Source organism: Tachysurus vachellii, chromosome 9 (genome assembly GCF_030014155.1).
Source record: "Tachysurus vachellii isolate PV-2020 chromosome 9, HZAU_Pvac_v1, whole genome shotgun sequence".
Lineage (NCBI taxonomy): Eukaryota > Metazoa > Chordata > Actinopteri > Siluriformes > Bagridae > Tachysurus > Tachysurus vachellii.
In genome coordinates, this window is record NC_083468.1 from 241,765 (window position 1) to 256,764 (window position 15,000).

The following is a 15,000-nucleotide window of genomic DNA, read 5'->3' on the forward strand; positions in this document are numbered from 1 at the left end:
GTGCAACAAATAAAACCTGAACAGAGAACAAATGATAAGATGAACAAAATAAGAAAAAGACAAAAAATAAAATCTATGAGTGGTGTTTGTGTGTGTGTGTGTCTGTATCTGTGTGTGTTTTTGCCTGTGTGTGTGAGTGTGTGTGTGCGCGCATATGTGTGTGTCTTTGTGTGTGTGTATGTCTGTCTTTGTGTGTGTGTGTCTGTGTGTGTATGTCTGTCTTTGTGTGTGTGTCCGTGTCTGTGTGTGTGTGGTGCGTGTGTGTGTGTGTGTGTGTGTGAAACTGCACAGATGTGTAAAACTGTCACTGGAGACTCACCACTTCATACACAAACGTCCCTGTGAATGACCTGTTGCTATAGAAACCATGTTCAGCTGCTCTACTGTCAGAGCTGCTGTTCTAGAGAATTAATCAACACCTGATTGTTTATTTTAATGTTCGTTCACGTGTGTAACGTGGTAATTAATTACAGATTATTAATTAACTGTGTGTTTATTAGAGTGGCAGCAAGAGCACTGATGTTTGAAAGTCCCTCAGTGTCGACACCTACTGGCCGGTACGACTTTACAGCATTATTACTGAAATAATCCAAATTATTGGAAAGCAGATGATTTTCACGTGGAAATGTTCACGTGACTGTGGGCTCTGTGCTGCTGTAGTGTCTCACTGTATTTAGTTTTTATCTTCAGAGATGCAAAAGCGATATATTCCTGTGAGGCAGAGCATAGCAACGAGCTGAGTTTCCCCCAGGGGGCGCACTTCTCTAACGGTGAGTCACAAACTACACCAGCAACACACTGAACACCATGTGTTCATTTATTATGTGTTATCTGCTTCACCAAAAGAATTTAAACTCTGACATCAGAACGATTCGCTCGGCATGTTTGAGATAGAAAGTGGAGAAAAAAACATGACCATCTCCATGAAAACGTGTTTGTTAGCACCAAAGCTAGCCAGCTAACATGAAGGACCATGTGTTCAGACATGCTCGGATCAGGGAGCTGCAGTGTTAGACATGTTATAGACTGAACATCTAGCTGCAGTGTTTATGCTGATTGAAGTGAACATATTCCATATTGCTGTGATGTCGTATTCTAACTGAGGGATAAACAGAGATGTGTGTGAGTGAGAAACGGAGTAGATGTCATATGACTGTGAGCTCCTGATCTTCTGGGTCACTGCATGCGCTTTAAAATGTGATGTACAGAAAGACATCAAACTCAGCAGGTGTTGATCTCATCAGAGTTACAAGTCTAACCCATGAGAAGATCAGACTGAACGTCTCGGTTGACACGGAAATGTTCTGTATTTGATCTCTAGACTTTGTTGTTGTCATGAGAAGAAATGATTAATATCCAGTACAGGACTTTATATAAACCGAAGGAATGTAAATGTCACAGAATGTCACAGGATGTCACAGGATGTCACAGTCACACTTTAACTTTATTTAAACACTCTGTCTCTGTTCACACAAACCTGTGTGCTGTTGTTCTGGACTCCTTTCAGCTTCTGGGATTTGGTACTTGCATGTAGTTTCTCCAAAATAACTTGGCGTGGCACCAGAGTATTTGTGTAGGTCACCATAACCTTGTGCTGGAAAGCTCCATCACATCTCTGCTCCTCCTCTGCCAGCACGGCTCGACATACTAACGCTAACGTTAGCACTGACTGCTGAGAATTCTGAGCATTAACATAAAGATTAACATGAGCGTTAACGTTAACACTGTCGTTAGGAGATGTTGCTGTGAGCTTGTGTGCTGCAGATGCTGGAGGAGGTTAATGTGGTGTTTGAGGGCTGGTTTGGATTAGCGAGACATTAGTGTGAGTGCAGTGTGAGTCAGAGGCTTGTTGTGCAGAGATTTCATGGTGAAGTTCTTTTGAAAGCTTTATGGGTAATAATCTAAGAGAACGTAGCGCTCCGGCTGCTTCTTTCATCCAGCATTAACTCTCATTGTGTCTGTGCACTAGAGCTCAGGTCCTTTCTCTTCAGCACAGGATGATCATGTTCCCATCCTGAGAGAGCGCTCCAGACGTGTTCAGGTTCAGCAGCCAAAAGTTCATCACAGTCTCGTAAAAGCTGATGACTGATCGGCTCTCGCTGGAGAACGAGGGACGGAATGCTTTTTTCCACTGCTGCAGATTTAACAGATCAGTTTTATATGTTTTAAACAAAAACACCATTTGGACTCATTATAGAGTCATCACTCACACACACACACACACACACACACACACACACACACACTGTTAAAATGGCAGGTTTTTGTGATGTAAAAAAATGAAACCCAGAACTTTTTCCTTTTGAGTGTGAAATTTACGGTGGCCGAGAAGTGCACAACACATGAACAAATCCGAAAACACACCGATCATTGGACAAGACACCTGTCACTCAAGATATACAGGTATGGAATCTTATGTGTAATGTGTAAAGTTCTCCGTTTAAATATAAGAAAATAACAGAATTAATCCACAGTAATCCATTCCAACTTTTCCCTGCGGCAGACTGTTGAACTTCATGTATACTTTGAGTGACAGGTGTCTTGTCCAATGATCGGTACGTGTTCCAATCACAAACTATACCAACCTCTTCCGGGTTGTCTGAAATGTCGTTGTGTTTTTGGATTTGTTAATGTGTTTTGCACTTCTCAGCCACCGTAGAAATGACAGCATCATATACAAAACAAGCAAAAAATAATCAGAATGATTTTAGGGAAGGACAGGAAGTGATGAGAGCGTTTGGGGGAGGAGTCTCTCAGCGTGCTGTGTCTCAATTATATAGTGTTTCATTATTTAACTAGAGAGTAAATTAAATAATTATAAAATGAAGATAAAGGCATTTGATTTTCACGTTAATTTTTTTAACCGTTTCTGAACTGTATTTTTTTTATTGTCTTTTTTGTTTTGTGTTTTTCTTGAACCTGATCCACTGTAGTTTAGCATTAACACTTTAGTAACTCAGGATTTTCCAGTTACACTGCTGCATCACGGCCCACAGTGGCCACACCTCGGCTCTCATTAACTCTGGTACTGTGTGTTCTGCAGTGAACCCTTCAGTGGAACCCGGCTGGCTTCAGGCAACGTACAAGGGCAAAACAGGACTGGTTCCAAAAAACTATGTGGTTTTCCTCTGAGCCCACACACGGAGACGTCATCCAGCCTGTCCTGATGGTGTGTGTGTGTGTGTGTGTTGGTGTTTGTGTGTGCGTGTGTGTGGGCGTGTTGGTGTATGTCCTGTCCATGGTTTATACACAGAATACAGTTAAAGACATAAATATATAAATATACCGCACACACACACACACACACACGCACACACACACGCAGTCATCTTCAGCATCATGATTGTTTTAGCATAAAGCTCTTAAAGCATTATAAAGTTTGGAACCTTTTATTTAGCTCTATCACTTTTTTATCTTTTTACTCTGTAATGAACGTCTGACCACTCGAGCTGCTCATTAGTCTAGAATTACTGCCATCTTACACTGGAAATCTTCCTCTCGTCTCACTTAGTTAACATCACACACACACGAACACACACATGTACACAAACATATACACACGTACACACACATTTACACACATACACACAGTAATTATATAAAGGTGTGAATGTAGTATGAAATTGTTTAATTATGTTTTTTTACAGTCTGATTTGTGTTTGTAGTTATTGTGTATTTTAGAGAGAACTGTGTAAGAATCCATTCTGTTCTTTCCTTCATGTTCTTAAATGTTGTTAAATGTAAAAGAAGAACGTAGTCGTCATTGTTCACACACTCTTTAATCAGGTGTCGCGTAGTCATGTGTCGCGTAATGTGTCGCATAGTCATGTGTCGCGTAGTCATGTGTCGCGTAGTCATGTGTCGCGTAGTCATGTGTCGCGTAGTCGGGTGTCGCGTAGTCGGGTGTCGCGTAGTCGGGTGTCGCGTAGTCGGGTGTCGCGTAGTCGTGTCGTGTAGTCATGTGTCGCGTAGTCGGGTGTCGTGTAGTCATGTGTTGTGTAGTCATGTGTTGTGTAGTCTGGTGTCCTGCTGTAACTGAATTGACTGAACTGAAGAAAGTTGTATCACTGTTTTAGATATTTTTAGTTTGATTTTTCACAAATGTGAATGTTTTACTGTCAGTACATTTCTACATCATTAAGTTGTACAGTCCTAATAACTGGGAACAACATGCAACAAAAAGAAACAACAGACATTTACAGCTCCAGGATTCTGGGAGGAGGAAGACGGAGCAGGCCGGCGCCAGGATCTCCGTGTTCTTTTCCATTTACATGCGTAAGAATACGACTCGACCTTGACTGATGATGCCGGAATGATCCTCCCTCGTCAGCAGGTCCGCTGAGGTCAGAGCCCGGAAACGACAGTCTTACATTAACTCTTTAATGACGTGCCACAGATTCACAGTCCATGAGGTTTATTCTGTAATCCTGACCATATTAAAGTACACAGAAAAGCTATTTAATTTAAAAAGATCACGTTAAAGCCTGCAGCAGAGACACAGGAGACGGTTCAGAGCTGGAGATGTTCCTTCTTACTCCTGCAGGGATGGAGTCCTTCTTTAAGAAGCCATTAGAACTGTAGTGTCGTGAATAAGGCGGGTTTTAGTCATAAATTTAATCGTGTAATCATTCTGAAGGACTGAGATGTTTCTCAGACAGACGTTACAGAAAATGTGAACGTTTTATCTTTATTTCTAAATACACATCAAAACAGAAGCAGTGATGGAACCATAACACAACTTTCTCCCAGATCACGTCACTAAAGACAGAAAGGCACTCGTCCGTATCCCTCAGTTCACTCTGTTGTCATGACATTATTTCCCATGAAAGAGGAGGGGCCTGACCATGCCGGCCAGAACCTTTGGCAACTGTGACGCGATCACCTCCGACATCATCTCAGGAAACTCCACCTTCATGGCGTCGGCCTGGATGAAGGTACTGAGGCAGTACAGGTTGACCTTCTTCACTATCTGCTCACAAAACAAGAGTGACGCAAACTTCAGCACGTTATCACACATACAGCAGCAACATAATGTGTGTGTGTGTGTGTGTGTGGTGTGTGGTGTGTGTATATAAGGCCACATATAAAGAGTTAATCTATAATCAAAGTCATTTATTTTCAAAAAAACCTAAAGTTCACTTTCCCTTTATTTATAGAGAACCATATTTATTCATTTTTATTGCTAGTTCTAGTTCTAAATTATTCTGTTCAGACGTCGTGACGTGAAGTGACGTGTGCACCTCATGCATGGAGTCCATGAGTTTGGTGAGGTGGTAGAAACGCTGCGAACTTCCCACCACATCTTTCTCCTTCATCTGGACGGCTTTACTCAGCTCTCTGATGTAGTGCTGTCTCATCTCATCAAACTGACTCTGACTCTTTAAACCCTCTAAAGGAACTGTAAAAAACACAAAGCATCAATATAATGTTCCTTTATTTATATGGTCAGGAGGTCAGGACTGGGATTGGTCAGAAGATGCTAGAAGGTTTGCATTATTTTGGAATAACAGCTGAAGGACCTGCTGATGTTTACAGATCTTTGGACTTAAACTGCAGCTTTGTTAAAGTGACGTTTTACAGTAAAGATTTTCTCAATTCATTAAATACATATTATATATATATATATGAATATTTCAGGTGTGTTTCTATACAAATAAGACTGCATTTTATATTGAAGACAGAAGTGTGATAAAGAACCAACACACTGATGACACTGTCTCATTATGAACAGAAGACAGAGAGATTCACGATGTTCTTGTGACACAGCAGTGAATCGTCTTATCTGTGTCTCCTGTCAGCTCTGACGTCTCACAGCGGTACATTGTGTTAATGTTTTGGACAGAAAAGTAGGTCAGTCTCAGAGGTGAGATCAGACCAGGCTTATTAAGACTCCCAGTCTGTTATTTTTTGTTCCATACCGGTGTTGAGAAGCATCAGTGCCTTCATGCACAGAAACTCGTCTCTGGTGACCTGCAGCTTTGCAAACTCCTGAGGGATCACCTGCATGGCCAGGCACAGGTCGTAGATCGGAGTAGCCCTCAGATGGTCGCTAAAGATCGGAGAAGATCAGAGATGCTTAGAGGAAGACTTTGTGATTTTGTTCTGTCACAAACACACAATAATCTGAAGCTCACAGATTTCTTGAGCAAATATCTGGGAAATAAAATAATTTTCTAGAAATAAATTTACATTTACAGCATTTGGCAGACGCCCTTAACTTAGAGCGACGTACATAAGTGCTTAAATCTCTATCATTGAATATTCAATTCAGTATGAAACAAAACTAAAAACACAATTATAATCCTGATTAATGAAGCATGTGACTATTTTAAATGAGCTCATGTTCACTTTAAATTACATAAAACACACACACACACACACACACACACACACCTGAACACAACACACTGAGTTGTTCTTTCTATTTGTCAGGTCTTTAGTGTAACACAGAACCACATCACATTAACATCAGGGGATCAGGTTTGTTTAGTGAACTTACTGACTGAGGATGAGGTCAGGAGCAAAGTACATGAAGTCAGGGGAGACGTTCTGGAAGGTTCTCCAGCCCAGAGAGAACACCAGCAGGTTCATCCAGGAGTACTGGATCAGTGTCATCTGATCATTGATGTGTAAATTGCGGAAACCTTTCAAATAAAATGTTGAGCATAAAGTTAATCTCTGTGTAAGATGTTTCTTCACGAGTCTCTTCCTGTAACATCTAACTAAGTCTCCTGCACTTGTAGAATCTCATTGCTTTATTATCTGCATCAGTGATGAATGCTGCTGGAAGTCGTCTACTATCGTGATCAGATGACCTCAGTATGACACTCGACGTTCTGATCTGAACCTTAAAACAGATGGATTTCTGTCTTATTGTCTGCTGTTAACATTAAATGGTTTCATGTATGAGAATTTTACTGACAGTTCTTGTTTTGATTCTGGATTTTCTTCTTTATTTCACAACAAATCTTAAATCATTAACTCCACCAAGCTTCATCACACAAAAACACACAGTAAAATCAGTGTAAACCTCTATGGTGAACCTTCCTCTGGAACAGTGTGTGTTTCTGAGAGGAACAGAGGTCACCGAACCTGGTAAAGCCTTGGACCAGCGGACGATCCACAGCAGCTGTCTCTCACACAGTCTGTTCAGGCTGTTCAGGAGCAGATGTGGCGTTTCAGGTTGGGAGTTATCAGAGCCGGAGTAGACCATCTCGGGTTCAATGTTCTCAAGGATGTTTACAAACTGGGGAGAAAACTGCAGGTCTTGGATCCCAGGAACACATGACATGGAGGCCAAAGCATGGCCCTGAAACATCAGGGACGGTCCAACGCCCATGGCCTTCAGAACACCAAATCTCTTCAACTTACGGCCTGTGACACACACACACACACACACACGTAAGAAATTCATATTCATGCAAAATATAACAATGCTATAGAAGAACCATTCTTAGGTTCCTCAAGGACTTTTTTACACCATGGGTTTTAAACATTTATATGTGTGGAGTGAGGAAGCTGCTCATCCAGAACAATGTACAAAAGTGCTTTCAGTGTCTCCAAAGAGCTGCAGGAGACCCGTCTCCAAATAACCAGAGACTGAACAAGCACCTGAACTTTCTGTGTGGATAAAAACAGACAAAACCGTCTGATGCTGTAAAGAAGAAACCAACATTTCATAACTTGGTTTGCGTTTCACCGCCTTGAACTTTTCCACATTGTGTAATGTTACAGTCTGGAAATCAGATGGACTTTATTGGGTCTTGAAAATAGTACAAAACTGAAGCAGTGGAGAAATCAATATGTTTTACAGACAAAACCTTTAACCCTCATTACTGTAAAAAATAAAACTAAATTAACTCCAGTTCAGTTTCCATCAGTAATACAATAATATTGTTAAATGGAGTCGATTGGAGTTTTTTTTAAAGGTCATGTGACCTCAATATCAATAAACCTGTTCCTGGAAATTTGAACAGAGAAGCCTGGTGGTGGTAGCGTCGTGTTGACCTTTCTTGTGAATAATCCCTCAATCTCCTCACTGGAAGTTCTCCTCTACATCACGGTTCTCATGGTTTTATGTTGTTCTGAAGGATGTCCCTGATGGTGTGTTTATTATCTCTGACAACCTTGGAGTTCTTCCAGGAACTGGTGTATTTATTCTTATGTCATATTAATGCTAATGCACTGAAAAACCTTTATTTCTTTTTAAAGAGTTTGTAAAAAATCTAAAAGAATATTTAGTAAAGTAAAACTGACGTTGGTTTAAGACGGGAACCAGAACCACCAGTTATACTGGTTCTCACTAAACAACCAGGAAAAGAACATTCAGATCTTGTTTAACCACAATTTAACCACAGAGTCAAACATTAGATGTTGTGTTTTTACGTCCAATCGAGTTTTGCAATTTAGCTCGTGTTTGCTCTCTGTAAAAAAAAAAATTCATTTAGTAATTTCTCCAATAGTAAAGTACATTTAGTCCTTTTGATGTTACAGACAGCTAATATTTGACAAGGAGGTTACCAGGAGCACACTGTGTTCAGATATGGAACAGTTACCTCCGAGCATCATCCCGGCCTGGTAGCATTTTCTGAGACGACATGCAGGACAGTTTTTCCTCCTGATCTTATCCACAATGCAGTCATTCCGCCCGGCACACAGATAGTTATGATGGCCTTCACAAGAGAGAAACCATCATTAATGCCCAGAACTTTACTCTCTGTATGCTGTGTGTGCCAAAACATAAAAGTAACTATGTCCTTTTAAAATCACAATTCAGTGAGCAATAAAGATCTGAAAGATCAGGACAGATGAGGATTAGAAGATTAGAGAGAGAGAGAGAGAGAGGAGTGTGTTCGAGCTGAGGCTGAGAGAACAGAGTGACATGGTCATGGTCAGACATTGTGGCTCTTAGATATCTGTCTTTAGAAGATACAGAGAATAACAAGTGTGGAAAAGAACATGGTGAGCGCTGGCACGTGTGATAGACGAGGAACTGAGCGAGACTCGGGTACAGATGAGTCAAAGGGCTGAAACATCACTGCTGCACCGCTTACACAACATTAACAACACAACATGGATTTTATGACCTCAGTAGGATCCGATACAGTTTAGGAATTGTAAAAAAGGTCTAATTATCTGCTCAGGATTGCAGAGATGCTCAAAGTTCTACAATTAAAAAAGTGCAATAATTATTAAATTATATTTATTTCAGTTTTATTTTTTTATTTGTGTAGAGCTTTTAACAATAGACATTTAACAATGGTGTGGGGATGTAGTTAAGCCTAGTGGTTAAGGTGCTGGACTACCAAATGGAAGGTTGTAAGTTTGAATCCCATGTCCAAAATGCTGCTGTCGCTGGGGCCCCTGAGCAAGGCCCTTAATGCTCAGTTGTATAAAACGAGATCAAATGTAAGGGAGTCTGGTGTAAATGAATGTTAATTATAAATGTTTCTGTTTTTATTTTAATTATCGCAACACCTCTGGATGTCATTGACGTGTCATTAGTTTTCTTATCATCTCATTTTCTCAACCCTCAACACACCAACACGCACACACACACGCACACACACACGCACACACACACGCACACACACACGCACACACACACACACACACACACACACACACACACACACACTCGCCCCTGGTCTTACCTTCCACAGCTCTCTTGAAGAACACCTTGCAGCTTCCACATGTCAAAACTCCGTAGTGGCAGCCAGAAGCCTCGTCTCCACATATCACACACACTCTCTGTGTATGTGCACTACACATAGATTACACACAGATTACACACAGATTACACACACTTTAATCCAGAGGTCAGAGGTCAATGTGGCACCAGCAGTTCAACCAAAACAAGCAGCAAATTTATGACTATGTTCTTTAGAGACATTCTGCACCGCATCTGTCTGTTAAACACTGAGGGTTTAGAAAAAAAGAGTTATAAAGCATAAAATGTAAATAAATAAATAAATAAATAAATAAATAAATAAAAAGAAGTCTGGCTTGGAAAATTATCAAAAGTGAGAATTGAGGATATTTAACATCAGAATCAATAAATGTTCAGAACAATGTCACATTTCATTTCAGGACAGTTTGTGAATTATTCCACTGTGTTCAGCACTTTTACTTTATCAGCTTTTACACTTATAAATAAGTTGAGCAACAAAAGTGATCTGAGAAAGAAATAATAGTTCTAGTAATAGTAATAGTGGAAAGTCTGGGCAGGAAAAAGTGAGAGATGTTACTTCTTATGTTAGTGTCTTTTCTGTCTATCAGACATGAAGTGTGTAAATTACACGATTAGCTGATTAGTTCAATCAGGTGTGTTGGGTTTGTTCTGCGCATGACGGGGGTTCTGTAAGCCAAATGACGAGTTAGAACCCAGTATTACACAAGGGTGCCAATACTTATTTTAAAGCGTTCAGCTTTTGAGTGTTCTCTAAGGTGCAGTGGTTAAATCTGAAGCTTCTCTGTCTTTATAATAGGTTTTTGTAGGTTTATAACTTGGTGCGTAAAGACGCGGTCTGTGCGTCACACTCACCCTGGGAAGGCGCTGAACACCGCCGGAGAGCGCTGGATGAAGCCCGAGCTGTGGAAGCCATCCGGAGGTGAGAAGCCCATGTGCCCTGGTCGCTCCTCAGCCAGCGCGGCGGAGAACCACAGGTGTGGGTCCCATTTTCCCATCTCACTCTTACACGCTCCCGCAGAGTCATAGCCGAGCGCAGCGGCTGCCTCGAGCTTCATCTGGGGCAGAGACACTAACGCTCCCGGCTGAGGAATATCCATCAGATGCCCTGCACTGGAGTCCATCAGCGTCTGAACCGGGGCGAGGGAAGAAGGGGACACATCCAGCGAGTCGATACTCTGCGGTATATCGAAGGCGGCGCGCGGAGGCGCAGAGATCAGCGCCGGTTCCCGCTCGTCTTTAATAAACTTACACGCGTCTGTGCTGGAGATTCCTAAGTTCGTGTTCTCATTGAGTGGGAAAGCTTTGTCCGTGATGTCCTCCCACGGCCCCGGTTTGAGTTTCAGAAAGTCCTCGGTGCGGTCCTGGCTCGCACTGACGGTAAAATCTCCGGCCAGCGGATCAACGTCTGCGAAATTACGCACAAGGCAGGGCAGTGTGTTCTTTACCTGGCCAAAGCTCACCTCCGTGTACTTCTCCATCACATCAGTCACCCTGCGGTTGTCTGACGAATCTGTCATCGTGCTGTTCACAGTCTCCATGTAGCCGCTGCTTATCTGATTAACGCTCCTTCTTTCCCAGAGTTGTTCAGGAACAGTTAAAGCGCTCGGTTCCCCCGATCCTGTGCTCGTGCACCGTCCAGACTCGAAGAAGGACCTTCCCAAAAAAACAAACTCCCTCCTTGTGGTGAAAGTTAGGTGTAGCACAGACTTTACGCACAAAGTGACTTCACAGTCGGTCTCTCAAAACTAAAGCTCTTTAGCTTTAAATAACATTAAATACTGACACCAAAATACACAAATTAGAAACGGTACTTTATTTCTTTAAATGACATTTAAAGTACTTTATATACTATATTATATTTTATGGATTTATTATTATTATTATTATTATTATTATTATTATTATTATTATTATTATTAAAGAATAGCTGAAATAAGGACAGACAGCTTGTCTCCAGCAGAAGACAGTACAGGTCTTACACAAACACACACTTTCCCTCTTCGACAGAATCAGAATTTCCCAAACTTATATCTGAAGTCCAGTTTCCACATGAAGAAATCATTCTGTCGAATCCTAACTGAACAAATCCAAGGAGTTCAGACAGAAACTCTTCCTGAGATCTTCCAAAGGGGAAGAAAGAAGCTCCTGAAAGCACAGAGCAGGTGTGTGAGTCAGTAGGACGTCCCATTTCTCCTCCACCATCACACATCCTCCACAAATCACACTATCATAGGGTTGGGTTTAGTTTTTGTTTATTTCTTCAAAAAATAGTTAATTTACACAAATACAACTATGTGTGTGTTCAACTGTGTGTGTGTTCAACTGCGTGTGTGTGTTCAACTGCGTGTGTGTGTTCAACTGCGTGTGTGTGTTCAACTACGTGTGTGTGTTCAACTGTGTGTGTGTGTTCAACTGTGTGTGTTCAACTGCGTGTGTTCAACTGTGTGTGTGTGTTTAACTGTGTGTGTGTTCAACTGTGTGTGTTCAAACGTGTGTGTGTACAACTGTGTGTGTTAAATTGTGTGTCCAACTGTGTGTATGTGTCCAAATGAGTGTATGTGTCCAACTGTGTGTATGTGTCCAACTGTGTGTGTTCAAACGTGTGTGTGTACAACTGTGTGTGTTAAATTGTGTGTCCAACTGTGTGTATGTGTCCAACTGTGTGTGTGTCCAAATGAGTGTATGTGTCCAAATGAGTGTATGTGTCCAAATGTGTGTATGTGTCCAAATGAGTGTATGTGTCCAAATGTGTGTACGTGTCCAACTGTGTGTATGTGTCCAACTGTGTGTGTTCAAACGTGTGTGTGTACAACTGTGTGTGTTCAAACATGTGTGTGTACAACTGTGTGTGTTAAATCGTGAGTCCAACTGTGTGTATGTGTCCAAACGTGTGTGTGTACAACTGTGTGTGTTAAATTGTGTGTCCAACTGTGTGTATGTGTTCAACTGTGTGTGTGTTCAACCAGTTTAATTAATGAAGAAACACATATGGCTGGGATGGTCAGGGTGCACATACATTTGTGAAATAATGTTCTAATTTGAATCCACTTTACTGTTCTAAATTTATATAATGTGAAGTGTGTGTGTGTGTGTGTGTGTGTGTGTGTGTGTGTGTGTGTGTGTGTGTGTTGTAACCAGGTGACTGGTGTGGAGCTCAAGGACGAATCTACTTCACCCAGTTTACTGATGAAGTTTCCGCTCCACATCTTCATCTAATTTGTGTGTTTAATGCTGTAAGAGGAAGTGGATTTATTTCCTCACACACCGAAAGAAAGAAACGACTTTGATTAAAAAAAGATATTAAAACATTTTCCAAAACTGAAATCTTAAATCAGTTTCTAATTACTTTAAAATTGTATTTTAAAAAACAAATCTTTAAGTAGGATTAGTTTTGTTGTCTTTTCTCTCTCGCTCTGATTCTCCTCCTGGGTTGCAGAGACACAGACCTCAGAACTTCTGTTTGTTTTTTTCCTCAGAACATTCACCACACTATCATTTAACAGATATTAGACATACGCACTTGTACACTCAGCCTTGGACGTGTCTATCACACCAGAACACACGTGAGTTCATGGTCACGTCTTTACTTTTTTAGCGTTAAGCTTCATCATGCTGCACATTTCACCTGCTTCAAATACACTTTCCTTCTTTTATCCAAATCTTCACCTGAGAGGGTCAAGGTGACCAAGAACCCCTGGATTTCTTTTGTACCTTTTTATTTTTTGTCCCACATCTTCTCCACACTGTTGCTCATCACCGTGACAACGAGGCTGAAGCCTCGAGACTCAGACTAATGAGTGATTTATTACAGGATGTGGAATAAAGCTGCAGAAGATTCAATTCTTTTTCACAAATCATGTTACAGGAGCGAATGAATATTAGACAACTGGCTGAAGTGGATTTGTATGTGAGCACAGTGTTCATTCTTCATTGTAGTGTTCATTTTTGTCCTGATAAATATAGAATATTCAAAATTTATATTTATATAAGTATCTAAACTGAAAGCCACACACAGTGAGTGATATTCTGCTCTTTAACACATGGGAATGTCCTGTGTTTTCATTTCAACACAATAAAAAGACTCCAGAATACTTACTGTAACAACACTGAGGCTGTTTTGGTGAATGATGATGAGGATATAGACCAGGACTAAAGGATCTAAACTAATCTCCTTTATTTTAGCCTTAAGATGGAGCGTCTCCTCACATTACAGGTGACAACACTAACCTACTGGCAGAGGCAAACAGGAGTCCTGGTACACAGCAGAGTTCATGATGTTGTCAATATTCATTACAGTGGATTTGGATTTTATTCATATTTACTGTCAGGATCCAGCCAGGACTTTTGGCCACGTGTGTTTGTTTATGTTCTGTGTCACGTGTCTGCCCTGCCCTTGTCTCTTCCTCCTGCCTCTGCACACCTGTTCCTTATGTCTAATAGTCACGTGTATTTAGCCGTGACACGTGTCCGATGGCGGCGCGGAATCCTTGTCGTCTCTGTCGAGTCTCTTGTCTTGTCTGTGGTCCTGTTTTGTGTTTTTATTTAATAAAGCAGTTTATTTTTACGCCGTCCCACATTTGGGTCTGTTTTTATCGCCACATCACTGACATTTACACTTAATCTAAACAAGTCTATTTTTTTCCAGACTTATTATTATTATTTCTCTAATATAACACATTTGATTTTAATAATAAAACTAATTCTTATCTATTATTTATAATGATTTATGTTTTAACATTGCAATGATAATAAAGGTTCTGTTATTTATTTATTTAAAATGACTAAAGGGAAATAAGTGTCAATAATTTTCTGATTGTGAGAAAAAAATATATTTATACTAAAATACTGTATATGAAATGCTGAAAAAGTTGGTTATAAAAGGTAATATAAAGTTGTGCCTGCTCTCCTAAAGGGTGCCAATAATTCTGGAGTGAATAAAAAACAGAAAAGCTGTATGACGAATTGATGAGAAGAAATGAGGAGCAGATGAAGATGGAGCAGGAAGAGGAGTGTGTTCTGTTGGAGCTCGAGCTCAGGTGTGTCATCAGGCAGAATTACGAGGTCACAGTGACACACACGCACACAAGCACATGCACACACGCACGCACATGCACACACACACACATAGCCTTTACCATTACTGAGGAACCTGCAGCACAGACACACTGCAGTCACACACACACACACACACACACACACAGGCGGAACATAAAAACACACACTGACTCACAACCTACTGGTTAAAGTCACATTTAAAAACACACAATTACCACAATTACTTTCCTTCATTTGCATTCAGTCACTTTGAC

General features: G+C 40.8%; 2 protein-coding genes across 5 annotated transcripts in view; one reads left to right on the top strand and one right to left on the bottom strand.

Annotated features, from left to right (window-relative positions):
* Window positions 1–5,621, top strand: part of LOC132851757 (rho GTPase-activating protein 42-like) — a 65,619-nt gene extending 59,998 nt beyond the window's left edge. For 3 of the 4 annotated variants that reach the window (XM_060878747.1, XM_060878749.1, XM_060878750.1), the window contains 3 exons: window positions 501–557; window positions 691–770; window positions 3,044–5,621. In XM_060878747.1, the coding sequence (XP_060734730.1) occupies window positions 501–557; window positions 691–770; window positions 3,044–3,132 (226 nt within the window). In that variant the 3' untranslated portion in view covers window positions 3,133–5,621. The remainder of the gene's footprint in view (window positions 1–500; window positions 558–690; window positions 771–3,043) is intronic. The other variant, XM_060878748.1, reaches the window with a different exon arrangement.
* On the bottom strand, window positions 4,814–11,375 carry pgr (progesterone receptor). The gene is made up of 8 exons (XM_060878751.1): window positions 10,544–11,375; window positions 9,654–9,763; window positions 8,556–8,672; window positions 7,093–7,374; window positions 6,500–6,644; window positions 5,919–6,049; window positions 5,241–5,398; window positions 4,814–4,969 (listed from the first exon to the last, which is right to left on the bottom strand). Exons 1-8 carry the CDS (start codon window positions 11,227–11,229, stop codon window positions 4,814–4,816), a joined length of 1,785 nt encoding a protein of 594 aa, XP_060734734.1. The 5' UTR covers window positions 11,230–11,375.
* Between the last annotated feature and the right edge of the window lie 3,625 nt (window positions 11,376–15,000).